We start from the raw sequence: 13,225 nt of genomic DNA, 5'->3' as shown, positions 1-13,225 counted from the left end.
AGAAGATTTGTGTCTGTCTTTCTTTCTCTCTCCTTGGCTACTTTCTGTCTGTCTTTTATTTTTTGCTCTCTCTCTCCTTGGCCGCTGTTTGTCTGTTTTTCTTTCTTTCTCTCTCTCTCCTTGGCTACTTTCTGTCTGTCTTTCATTTTTTGCTCTATCTCTCCTTGGCCGCTGTCTGTCTGCCTGTCTTTCTTTCTCGCTGTCTTTCCTTGGCTACTTTCTGTCTGTCTTTCATTTTTTGCTCTCTCTTTCTCTCTCTCTCTCCTTGGCCGCTGTCTTTCTTTCTCTCTCTCTCCTTGGCTACTTTCTGTCTGTCTTTCATTTTTTGCTCTCTCTCTCCTTGGCCGCTGTCTTTCTTTCTTTCTCTCTCTCTCCTTGGGTACTTTCTGTCTATCTTTCAATTTTCCTCTCTCTCTCCTTGGCCGCTGTCTGTCTTTTTTTCTGTGTGTCTCTCTCTCCTTGTCTGCTGTCTGTTTGTTTGTTTTTTTTCCTTTCAATCTCTCTCCCTGGCCCCCTGGCCTTCTCTCTATGTCTTTCACTCCAACCTACCTGTCTTTCAATGTGTGTGTCTCTATTTCTGTCAGTCTGTCAATGTCCCATCTGTTTGGTTTTTTTTTTTTTTTCTTTCAATCTCTCTCTCTGTCAATTATCGTGCCCCGTCCTACCTTTTTTTATTAATCACGCATTGTGTTGGGAAGGGCAACCGGCACACAGTAACCACTGCAGGATTAGGTTAAACCACCAAAGCAAATTGTCATGCGCGCACGTGCCAACCGCGCATGTGCTGCACGCTTTACAATTTCTCTGCCGGCTATGGACACATGGAGCCACGAAGTGCGCATGCACGCTAAGGGTATTATTATATAGGATACTATATGCTGAATTGATCGTTTTGGGATTATAGAGATTTTAGAGTGTTTATTTAATTATATTTTTTCAGGCGGTATTTTTCTCTATCTAGAACTTGATGGTGCATTCATGATGCGATAGTCTGCTTCAGGCTTGAAACATCAGAGGTTAAAGCAGTTTCTTCAGTGGCCGATGCTCAATCATAGCAGACTATCGAAACATGAATTCATGTCTGGAGAGGTGCCATATTACGTCAGTGCCGAATGGCTAAGATAAGTTTACAAAAATTCAGAAAAATTTGGAGAAAATAAGAAGTCAATGGACCAGTGAGGAATTTGTTTTGAGATATCAGCTGGCCAGCTGAAGATCCTGTCCCATTCCCAATTGTTTATAGGCGTGATAGGATTAGATGTGGGTGCCCAACTCATAGCAGGTAGGCACACAAATCCCAGGTATTCTAGATCAGTGGTTCCCAACCCTGTCCTGGAGGACCACTAGGACAATCGGGTTTTCAGGCTAGCCCTAATGAATATGCAAGAGAGAGATTTGCATATAATGGAAGTGACAGGCATGCAAATCTGCTCCATGTACATTTATTAGGGCTAGCCTGAAAACCTGATTGGCCTGATGGTCCTCCAGGACAAGGTTGTGTCTCATTTCTGACAGTGCTGTTGTCCAACCCATGCTACTCCCATGGCCACCCTTCTCTTTGGATTTGAACAAGTCACTTAATCCTCCACTGCTCCAGGTCCAGTAGATAGATTGTGAGCCTACTGTGTCATATAGGGGAAAAGCTTGAAGTACCTGTATGTAAAATCCCTTTGACTGTGGTTGTGTAAAGTACAAGTCCCAATCCCTTTCGCAATATTGGTACTAGTGCTGATGAGATGATGGTCCTCGTACGGGTGGTATTGGCGCAGCTCTGCTTCTGTCCCAGTATTGGTAACGATGCAGATGGCGCGGGTGCTGTCTGCATTGCTTTTGCTGTGTTGGGGTGGGTGGCGACAGTGGCACCGCTACCGCTCTCATCGATTTGGCTCTGGCGCAGACCCTGCTGATGCCATGGCTATACTGGGAGCAGCGGGGCCGCTGCGGCTTCCTTCTCCCAGCACCGAAGCGGAGCGCTCTGGGACTGGGTGGAGATGCAGGTGCAGCCAAACCAGTATGGCTACTGGTGCCATCGTCCTCATGCCGTGTTGAAACAGGTTCAGATGAGGCGCTGGCCCTGGTGTAAGATCCTGGCAAGCACAGCTGGTGCTGCTGCTGCTCTCTTCCCGCTCATTCGCTGCCAATGATGCTGGTCGTGCAGGGGTCGCGCGCTCTGGGCTGCCTCTCTCTCTTTCTCTTCTCGCCGCTCGTGGGGCTGGGCCGAGTCGCCAGGGCTGCCCGTGGGCGCCGCAGCTTCTCGCTCGCTCGCGGCTCTAGCGGTCCTTCCCCCCCCCCCCCCCGCGCGCGCGCATCAGACGTAGGCAGACGGCGTGCAGCGCGAGCGATCAGAGGGGCTCGGCGGCTTCCCATCTCAGCCCGGGGCTCAGTCCCTGCTCGGTGGGCGGCCCGGGGGGAGGGGGAGAGGAACTGGCCGGGGTCTGGACGATGCTGCTGGGTGGGATGTGTTTTAGGCAGCGGGCGCGGGGCCTTCGTGCCGATGAGCAGCAGGCGCTATGAGTTCTAAGCATCACTCGGACTGGATCCCTTACAGGTAAGTGGCAGCTTTGAACTTCTTATTGCATGTGTAATATGTGTAGATATGGCATGTTCCAACTCTGGGCTGACTTTGGAATGCGAGATTTCATTGAGTGATATGGCATCGGATTTATCCCGTCGGAATTATTCTTTAACGTTTTATTGAAGAAATGCAATAAATACATAATAATATAACAGTCATTACATTTAAATCGACCATATTAACTTCTAAGAAATGTTTATCATTGCTTCAAAATCAATTTTTTATATCTCTCAATATGTTCCCTCAATGTCCAACACCACCCCCCCCCCCTCCATATTTTCAACAGGACTTATTCATAGAATTAAATCTGAAAATGCGAGCAGGACGCGTAGATCCCGGTCTCCGCGCAAGTTCGGGGAGGGCGACTTTTCCCCTCTTCGCTTAAACTGCATCCTAGGGCCCAACTTTCTCGACCGACAAGTGTTTTGCTTACAGATTTGCTTCTAAGCGCTAAAAGTGTTCCGAGCCTCTGGCAATTAAAAAAAATATATATCTGTTTTTGTTTATTTGGTGTTTTGTGTCGCCTTTCATTCTGGGGTAGGGAGGGAAATTGGAATGATTTTAACAGATATGCATGGAGTGAGGGGGGATATAGGGGAAAAGTGGTTTAGATATATTAAAATATATTTTGGAGGAATGATAAAATAGGCAAATGTTTTATTGTGAAATTGATTGTAAAGAATGTCTTTTTATTGTATATTTGTTTGAAAAAATCTGCAATCGGGTGAAGGTTGCCATCCCCAAACAGCCCTTTGAGCTGGCAAAAGGAGGGTTCAAACGCTACTGTCCTAGGAAATCAAATGGTACGGTCCTAAAAATAGCACTTTAGGTGGCTGCTGTGTACCACAACCATTCTACCTTCGTTGCAGTGGCTGCAAGGCATTTTGCGGAAGAGGAGAACGCAAATGCACCTAGACATGCAAGGAATAGTGTTTTCGTGGGAAGGGGTAAAAGGCGGATCTGACGGACCAGGTCCGCTTTTTACCCCTTCCCTGTTTTTAATTTTGAGGGCGAATCCAGCGATCACTTACTTAAGGACCAGCCTTTGCACTCGTTGTCGTCGTCCCCCCCCCCCCCCCCCCACTTTCTGCATTCTGCATGCGGGCTCCTTAGCACATGGCCGGGCAAGTTTCTTGGCCGGGACTCGGTGATACTGCGCGGGCAAGAAAATCGCGGCTTCCCTTTAACAGCATCACGCAAACGAAACGGAAAAACCAGCCCAAGCCGTAGCCTTCCGCTCGTGAGATCTGCGCGTCGTGTTACCCCCCCACCCGGGCTATTGCTTGGCACAGCGTCGCCCATTGGCTAGGGCGTAGGAGCCCGCTAACCCCCGGCACAGATTACCCCCCCCCCCCTAGGTTGGACACCATGAAAGCGAGGGCTGCTCACGAGCTCACACCCACGGCCTAGCTGCGCAGTTCCTCCGCCCCCCTCGCGCCCCTTTAACAGTCAAAGACGAGGTCCGGCCGCCGCGCGCCCACTTCCCGACCCACGCGAGCTCCCCGTCTCGCGCCGCGAGCTCGCATCGCCATGGCAGCACGGCTCCCCTCATTGGCTCCCGGTTGCTAGGAGTCGTCGAGGCTCCTTTTTTTTTTTTTTTTTTTTTAAAGTTGAAGTGCGTGTGCGTCAGAGGCTGCCCCGTCCCTTTCCCCGAGAGCTTGTGCCGTTGCCCGGCGGGTCGGCGCAGGCCCCGAGGCCGCAGCCCCGTCACCTGTGAGCGGCCGCCGGCTGGTTTCACATCGGGGGCCTGGAAGAGCGCTGGGTGGTGAGTTGGGGAGGTTCATGACAGGGGCAGGTTTGGGGATGCTTTTTGCCCTTGGAATGGCGACTGTAATAAATGCTGTGCTCTCTCACCCCCCCCCCCAAAAAAAAAAAAATGGGGGGGGGCACTTGGGTCAGACATATTCTGATTTTTTAAAACCGTTTTCACACCAAAAATCATCTTTTCTCTCATTGCTCTAAATCAGGGATCTCAAAGTCCCTCCTTGAGGGCCGCAATCCAGTTGGGTTTTCAGGATTTCCCCCAATGAATATGCATTGAAAGCAGTGCATGCACATAGATCTCATGCATATTCATTGGGGAAATCCTGAAAACCCGGCTGGATTGCAGCCCTTGGGGACTGACTTTGACACCTGTGATCTAGGCCAAGGATCTCAAAGTCCCTCCTCGAGGGCCGCAATCCAGTTGGGTTTTCAGGATTTCCCCAATGAATATGCATTGAAAGCAGTGCATGCACATAGATCTCATGCATATTCATTGGGGAAATCCTGAAAACCCGGCTGGATTGCAGCCCTTGGGGACTGACTTTGACACCTGTGATCTAGGCCAAGGATCTCAAAGTCCCTCCTCGAGGGCCGCAATCCAGTCGGGTTTTCAGGATTTCCCCCAATGAATATGCATTGAAAGCAGTGCATGCACATAGATCTCATGCATATTCATTGGGGAAATCCTGAAAACCCGGCTGGATTGCAGCCCTTGGGGACTGACTTTGACACCTGTGATCTAGGCCAAGGATCTCAAAGTCCCTCCTCGAGGGCCGCAATCCAGTTGGGTTTTCAGGATTTCCCCAATGAATATGCATTGAAAGCAGTGCATGCACATAGATCTCATGCATATTCATTGGGGAAATCCTGAAAACCCAACTGGATTGCGGCCCTCGAGGAGGGACTTTGAGACCCCTGCCTAAATTCTATTCCCCAGTGACAGGTTCTCTATATGCACTATGCTTTGACGATAGGAAATAATTTCACTTAAGGGCTCTTTTACAGATGCGCCCAACACCCCAAAAGTTGCTTAATGGAGGACTGCTTAACTGTTCTGCCTTGGCTTTGCCATGGATGTGCACTAAGGTTTTTATTTTTCTGGAGATGGGCATGGATGTGCTAATCAGCTTGCATGGTTACATAACTATTGCACGTTCATAACACAGGAGCCCTTAGGGCTCCTTTTACGAAGCCGCGTTAGTGGTTTCACGCGCGAAATAGTGCGCGCTGATTTGCCGGCTGCGCTAGCTGCTACTGCTTCCTCTTGAGCAGGCGGTAGTTTTTCAGATAGCGCGCGCTAAAAATGTACATGCTATAAAGCCGCTAACACGGCTTTGTAAAAGGAGCCCTTAGAGTCTCATAAACAGGAGGCAGTAGATACTCCTTTATTTTTTATTTTTTTATGGCCATGTGCTAATGCCAACAGTAGCACAAGGCCAAAGCAAAATATAATAGAAAAAGGCCAAATTTATTGCTATGTTAGAAATGGGCTTAGCACACAAGAAAGACCCGCCTAAGGATGTGCTAAGCCCATTTCTTAGTACAGCTTAGTAAAAGGGCCCCTTAGTCTACAACAGCTCTCCTGCCTGGTTAAACCCTTTTGAATATCGGGCAGAAAGTGTTTATAAGTGCACATGGACAGCTATCTACATACGCACAATTTTATAAAACCCCTTTTCCATGCTTGCTTTGCATGCAGAAAAAAATGTATAAAATTACTCCTCTGAGGGGATAGTTTTATAGAGAAGATGCAGAAATTTGTACCTTTTTTCAGAGTAGGTGTAAAGTTGCACATGAAGGTTTGTGCACTTCTAGTGTTGGATCTGGGAGCTATTTTATGAAGGCACACAGGTGCCTATGTTGCCTTCTTAAAAAAAGATTATATCATCCACAAAAGAGGTGTAACAACACTGACAGAATACAGAAATTGTGAAAATATGCTTTTATTTTTTACACAATATATATTTTCATTTCTTGGTTCCTAAAAAAAATTACTTTTAGAATCATAATATCAGAAGGTAGGGATCGTGACTAGTTATGTCCTGTGTCTGTGGAATAATCATCAGACCTTCTTATGTCCAAATATGAAGTCAATTCAAAGCTTGTGCAAATGTTTCAAAACAAAATAACAGCACAATGTGTACATCGGTGTTGAAGTCTGCTAAGCTAAAATGTTTCAAACTAACTGCTATAAAATAGGCCTCTTTCCCTAACTTTGAGATAGGCACCTTGTAATAACGTTATCCCAGTGTAGGTAGACATCCCCTTCTTTAAATGACCCTAGTAATTACAATTTTGTTGCTGATTTTGTATGAGCTTTACTCATTATCCTTTACATCTGAATTTCAAGGAACTGGAGAGGTAGAATCTCTCCCCTCTGACACTGATCATGCCACATCTCTAAAAGGCCAAAAAAATCAAATGGCCAAACTATATCCGTTTATGCTATATCCAGCCCTATCTTCAGAAATCCATATACAATTATAAGGATCTGGATGTAAATATGTTTGGGTATAAATCTATCCCACACTGTATCTTCAAGGATGCCTCAGCCCCACCACTCCACCGCTGTGTGATTTCTCAAAAAACTGCGGGAAGATTTACATGGTGCTTCATCATTGGCTGCCCCACTTGTTGTATATCAAGTGTTTTTCTCAAATAGCATTTTCCCTGTTTCTCTTATTTTTAAATACTTTCATTTTATAGTATAACATTTTATTGAAGGAATCAAACAAATATATAACAATATGATACAAAAAGACATTCTTTACAATCAAATTCACAATAAAACATTTGCATAAACATTTTATCATTCCTCCAAAATATATTTTAATATATCTAAATCACTTTTCCCCTATATCCCCCTTCACCACTCCATACATATATATTAAAATCATTCCAATTTCCCTCCCTACCCCAGAATGAAAGGCGACACAAAACACCAAATAAACAAAAATATTTAAATAAAAATAAATAAATAAATTAAAACAAAAACAAAAAAACAACACATTTATTTAAATCTAATATAAAGTATTAAGAATCATACTTCTAGCTTTCGAGGATAATTTTTGTATATAAGGATCCCAGATTTTTAAAAATAATCGTGATCTTTTAGGAAATTTACGAACCTCAAAAACCTCAAATAAAATTAAACAATGGAATTGATTCCTCCAATGCCAATAATTTGGAGGATCTTTTTGTAACCAATATTGTAATATGCATTTATGACCAATCATATATGATTTTTGAAAAAGAATACATCTTTCATGTCCAAAAACCCCACAAGTTATTTTAAATATGATACATATAATAAATAGTAAAATATAAAGTGAAATTGTACTTAGCTTAATCACAGCCAAACCTGGGAGTCTGACCCAACATGTTTTGCACAAACAAGTGCTGTGTCAAGGGTCTCCCGAGGTCGCTGCCATCATCCGACTCCAAGTGAGGTATAATCAAGAGGCATAATCAAAACATAAAAACATCCCCAAAACCGCCTAAGTCGTCACTTGGATGTTTGGTTCGCCAAAATGTCCAAGTGCCAAATTTCAAAACTAGAAATTTGGATGTCTTGCGGGTCGTTCGTCCTCTAGAATGTCTAAGTCTAAAAGGGGTGTATAAGAGGTGAGCTTTGGGTGTGTTTTGGGTGGGCTTTGGGAGGGGGCTAGATTTTGACATTTTGCAGTGATAGGACATCCTAGGCGGAACTTAGTAATATTTGCCTAGACCTGTTTTTGAAGCATGTAAGTGCCAAAATTCGGTCTTAGATGGTCTATTGAAAATGCCCCTCCACATATGTTATATTTAACATATTTAAAACTATTCATATTTCAATATATTTTCATATTGATACACCCCCCACCAAGAATTAATTTTGCCTCTGATGCTCTTCCCTACAAAAACATCTTAAAAATAAGCAATAAGTAACAAAATAATCTCTTCTTAACCCTACTGATGCTTTAAAGCAGGGGTGTCCAACCTTTTGGCTTCCCTGGGCCGCATTGGTCGTAAAAAATGTTTCTGGGGCCGCACAAATGTGCAAACGCTGCAGCAAGACAGAGGAGGGAGTCGGCAAGATGGTAAACACCCGGGGGCAGCAGAGGAAAATACTGCATTGCCCTCGACCGGGACTGCACAAAATACTTCACCGGGCCGCAGGTTGGACACCCCTGCTTTAAAGCATCAGAACCAATAAGAATGATATTTGTAAATAATTCATTTAGTGGTTAATACAAATAAAATGCCTCCATTTGAATCCCAATTTTTAAATCAATGCATAAGGGGACTGTTGTCAGTTTTCCGAAAGCTTCATCTGCTTTCTTATTCTCACCATTATGAATCTAGGTAAATCAGAAAGCTGTTCTTTTTCCTATAATGGGATCACGTATTGTAAGCTTCAAATTAAAAATAGGTGCCCTTTTACTAACCTGTGCCAGTAAATGAGCTTAGTGCATCCTACCATAGGACTTTCCCAAATCCTAAGCCCGTTTCTAGTGTGGCCATAAAGTCATCCTTTATCCATTGATTTCATTTTCTGGTTATGCAATAATGTTAGCATTAGCACTTGCCCACTGGAAAAAAATGAACGCAGGATCATTTAACGCCCTCTATTTAAGAGGCAGGAATAGCTCTTGGGGCCGACATTCAGACCACAGGAAGTAGGCCGGCTAACTCCTGGGTCAATGCCAGGCTGTTTCCGGTGATCGGCATTAAATAGCCATGCTTTGGCTGCTATAAACTTGACTGACTAAATCAACAATCAGTGCTGACCAGTAAAGTTTATAGCAGCCAAAGATAGGACTGCTATTTACAGAGCCTGATTTTGGCTGCTAAACTCAGCTGATCAGGGCTAAATATTGCCGATTATCATATGATATAGCCGGTTAACTTGTAGCTGCTAACTGTGAATATTTGCATTTACAACCCCCCCCCCTCATAGATTCCTGTGAGCGGTGGAGCATTTAGCGCCCCGGGTTGCAGTAGAAACCTTTACCGCAGCTTAGTATTTTATTATTTATTTTTCAAGTATTTATATACCACTTATAATCTAAGTGGTGTACATTCAGGTACTCAAGCAATTTTCCCTGTCTGTCCTGGCAGGCTCACACTCTATCTAGGGCAGAGGTTCTTAACCTTGTTGGAGGTACTGAACCCCACCAGTTTCATATGCATGTTCACCGAACCCTTCTTTATTGGAAAAATAAAATATGATTTTTACAAATTCAAAACATAGGTATACAGTGAGGGAAAAAATAATATCAATTTTGAAAACAAATAAGTTCTCCTATATTTTGAATATTAATAACATAATAATGAAATTTACTGCAAATCAGTGTGACTTCTGCTGTTGATTGATAGATCAAGAAACCGAGTACACGATCAGTCTTGATCAAAATCACTGAATAACTGATAGATTGAACGTGACCGAAGCGCTATATGAGTTGGAGGTGTGTTCTGACCTCCGCCGAACCCGCGAGACTGACTCACCAAACCCCTGGGGTTCGGTCGAACCCAGGTTAAGAACCACTGATCTAGGGCCTTAACTGGTTAAGTGCTGTTTTAACTGGTTATCACTGTTTCTGGCTGGTTAAATAGCGCTGAATATTGACCAGCTTCTGTTTAGTGCGTGCTAACGAAATAACACTGACTTATTCCCTTTCTCTCACCCTAATATATCAATACCCTTGTTGTTCAAGAATGTAAAACAGCATGAGAACTGTTATAACTACAAAAATATGCTCGGTGACCTGGATGTTTATCTCACCGACCAATCATTGCATATTTTGAATTTTAGTTGAAAAAATAACGTGCAGTCATAATCATCAAAATGAACTCAAAAAGTGCAACTTATCTTAAATGTTTCACATTTGTGGAGTCCCGACACGGACCATGTTTCGTTTTCTGCCTCAGGGAAACCCCAAAAAGTATTTTTGGAGCTTTCGTAACAGAAGAGATCGCAGCTGTGGCTGTATAATGCACTGCTTTTCTGTGCATGGAACTTTTGAAGAGCTATATTGAATGTGGGACCCTGCCTTTTTAATGTAAAGACCTTTAGGGGTTCCCCTGAGGCAGAAAACGAAACCTAATCCGTGTCGGGACTTCACAAATGTGATACATTTAAGATAAGTTGCACTTTTGAGTTCATTTTGATGATTATGACTGTACGTTATTTTTTCAACTAAAATTCAAAATGTGCAATGATTGGTCGGTGAGGCTTTACATATGAGATAAACATCTCACACGGTCTCCGGGTCTCTGAGCATATTTTAAAACACTGATACAATATTTTATTTTTGTAATAAGAACATAAGAACATAAGAACTGCCATCTCCGGATCAGACCTTCGGTCCATCGAGTCCAGCGATCCGCACACGCGGAGGCCCTGCCAGGTGTACACCTGGCGTAATTTATAGTCCACCATATCTTTATATGCCTCTCTTAAGGAGATATGCATCTAGTTTGCTCTTGAAGCCTAGGACGGTAGATTCCGCAATAATCTCCTCTGGGAGGGCATTCCAGGTGTCAACCACTCTCTGAGTGAAGCAGAACTTCCTGACATTAGTCCTGAACCTGTCCCCCCTTAGCTTCATTACATGTCCTCTAGTCCGTGTCAAATTGGACAATGTAAATAATCTTCTCTGCTCTATTTTGTCGATTCCTTTCAGTATTTTGAAGGTCTCGATCATATCCCCACGCAGTCTCCTTTTCTCAAGGGAGAACAATCCTAGTGTTATAAGTCTATCCTCGTATTCCAGTTTCTCCATACCCTTCACCAGTTTTGTTGCTCGTCTCTGCACCCTCTCCAGCAGTTTTATATCCTTCTTTAGATAAGGAGACCAATGTTGGACGCAGTATTCCAAGTGTGGTCTGACCATTGCCCTATAAAGCGGCATTATAACTTTCTCCGATCTACTCGAGATTCCTTTCTTTATCATGCCCAACATTCTATTTGCCTTCTTTGCCGCTGCCGCGCATTGTGCCGACGGCTTCAGGGTCCTGTCTATCAGTACACCCAGGTCCTTTTCTTGTTCACTCTTCCCCAGAGTTGCACCTGACATTGTATACTCGTATTCCTTATTCTTATTGCCTAAATGCATTACCTTGCATTTCTCCACATTGAACTTCATCTGCCATTTCTCCGCCCATGTTTCTAACCGACACAAGTCGCTCTGGAGTTCCTCTCTATCCTCCTGCGATCTGATTGCCCGGCATAGTTTTGTATCGTCTGCAAACTTGATGATCTCACTGGATGTTCCTTCCTCCAGGTCATTGATATAAATATTAAAAAGGATCGGCCCAAGTACCGAGCCCTGGGGTATACCACTAGTCACTTTCTAACAGTCGGAGAACTTCCCATTTATGCCCACTCTCTGCTTTCGGTTTTCCAGCCATTTGCCTATCCATCTTTGTATATCTCCCTCTATGCCATGGCTTTGTAGTTTCCTGAGAATTCTTTCGTGTGGAACTTTGTCGAACGCTTTCTGGAAGTCCAAGTATATTATGTCCACCAGCTTCCCACTATCAATTTGCTCGTTCACGGTCTCAAAAAATTGGAGTAAATTCATCAAACATGATTTCCCTTTCCTGAATCCATGTTGACTGGGTTTCATCAAGTCGTGTGCGTCCAAGTGCCGGACTATGCTATCCTTGATCAGTGCTTCAACCATCTTGCCGGGGACAGACGTAAGACTCACAGGCCTATAGTTGCCCGGTTCCCCTCTCGATCCTTTTTTGAAAATTGGCGTGACGTTTGCTATCCTCTAACAGTTTGTAGTTCTAACAGTTCTCATGCTGTTTTACATTCTTGCCCAACAAGGGTATTGATATATTAGATATACGCCCACTTACCCTGTTGCTAACATTTATTTTTTTCTCTTCAGTTTTATGACGTGGTCATTCTCTGAACATGACACTGCCCCTCCCCCCTTTTAAAAAATAAATAAATATTGCATGGTTAGCACTGACAAATGGCAGAACTAATGCAAAACACTTATCACATCCTGCGTTAGGCATTTTCCTCACTTTAAGCCCGCATTAGCACTTTAATGTGATTTAGTAAAATGGTTTTAAAATTTGTTACAAAACAAATTTATATATGAACATTTCGAATGCATCATTTTAAAGAAGGGTTTGGTAAAGCACTTGTGTGTGTTGTGCAAAACTTTTTATATAATCATAAGTCATTTTCTGAATAAATTTCACATTATGCTAGTCAAAGAAACTTTACAGCAAAAGAGATATTATCCCAGAACAAGCAGGCAGCATAGTCTCACATTTGGGTGACGTCATCCACGGAGCCCGGTACGGACAGCGCAAAAGTGCACTGGCACTTTAAGAACTTAAAAGCTTTCAGACTGCCCGCACTGTGCATGTGCAAGTGCCTTCCCGCCCAACCAGGACTCTTAGTACCTCGGTTCTTCATTTTCCGCTGAGCGAAGAAGTTGTGTTTTCTAGTGCTGCGTTGCCTTCCCTCAGCTTGTTCGACTGTGAGATTTAATTTCACAAATACTTTCCTTTGATGTATTTTTTATTCTTCCTTCTTCAATCTCGTGAGTAAAAAATGCTGGCGTTAGCGTCTAGCGCACACGGTATTGTAACGTGCACTATTCCACGCATTAATTCCGGAACGAGTGATAGAGCATTGGAACAAGCTTCCAGTACAGGTGATCGAGGCCCGCAGTATCCCAGACTTCAAGAATAAATGGGATACCTATGTGGGATCACTGCGGGAGTCATACCAATAAATAGGGTCGCTAGGATATAGACTTAATAGAGCAGGTCAGTAGAGTTAACGGGGCCAGTAGACTTGAAAGGGGGTCAATGGTATGGGCAGACTTGATGGGCTGTAGCCCTTATCTGCCGTCATCTTTCTATGTTTCTAGTAAA

The 13,225-nt window shown here is 43.8% G+C and overlaps 1 protein-coding gene across 7 annotated transcripts in view; it reads left to right on the top strand.

The window, feature by feature from the left end:
* TUB (TUB bipartite transcription factor) overlaps nt 1–13,225 on the top strand; it is a 186,258-nt gene that overhangs the window by 85,318 nt on the left and 87,715 nt on the right. Inside the window, exon 1 of one of the 7 annotated variants that reach the window (XM_033928543.1) lies at nt 2,425–2,548. The exons of 4 other annotated variants lie outside the window; for them this stretch is intronic. In XM_033928543.1, the coding sequence (XP_033784434.1) occupies nt 2,511–2,548 (38 nt within the window). In that variant the 5' untranslated portion in view covers nt 2,425–2,510. Of the gene's footprint in view, nt 1–2,424; nt 2,549–4,231; nt 4,341–13,225 lie in introns of those variants that run through there. 2 more of the 7 variants (XM_033928546.1, XM_033928547.1) reach the window with 2 other exon arrangements.

The sequence above is a fragment of the Geotrypetes seraphini genome, chromosome 19 (assembly GCF_902459505.1).
Source record: "Geotrypetes seraphini chromosome 19, aGeoSer1.1, whole genome shotgun sequence".
Taxonomy (NCBI): domain Eukaryota; kingdom Metazoa; phylum Chordata; class Amphibia; order Gymnophiona; family Dermophiidae; genus Geotrypetes; species Geotrypetes seraphini.
The sequence above is the reverse complement of the archived record's forward strand: the minus strand, read 5'-3'. Positions and strand labels throughout refer to the sequence as shown.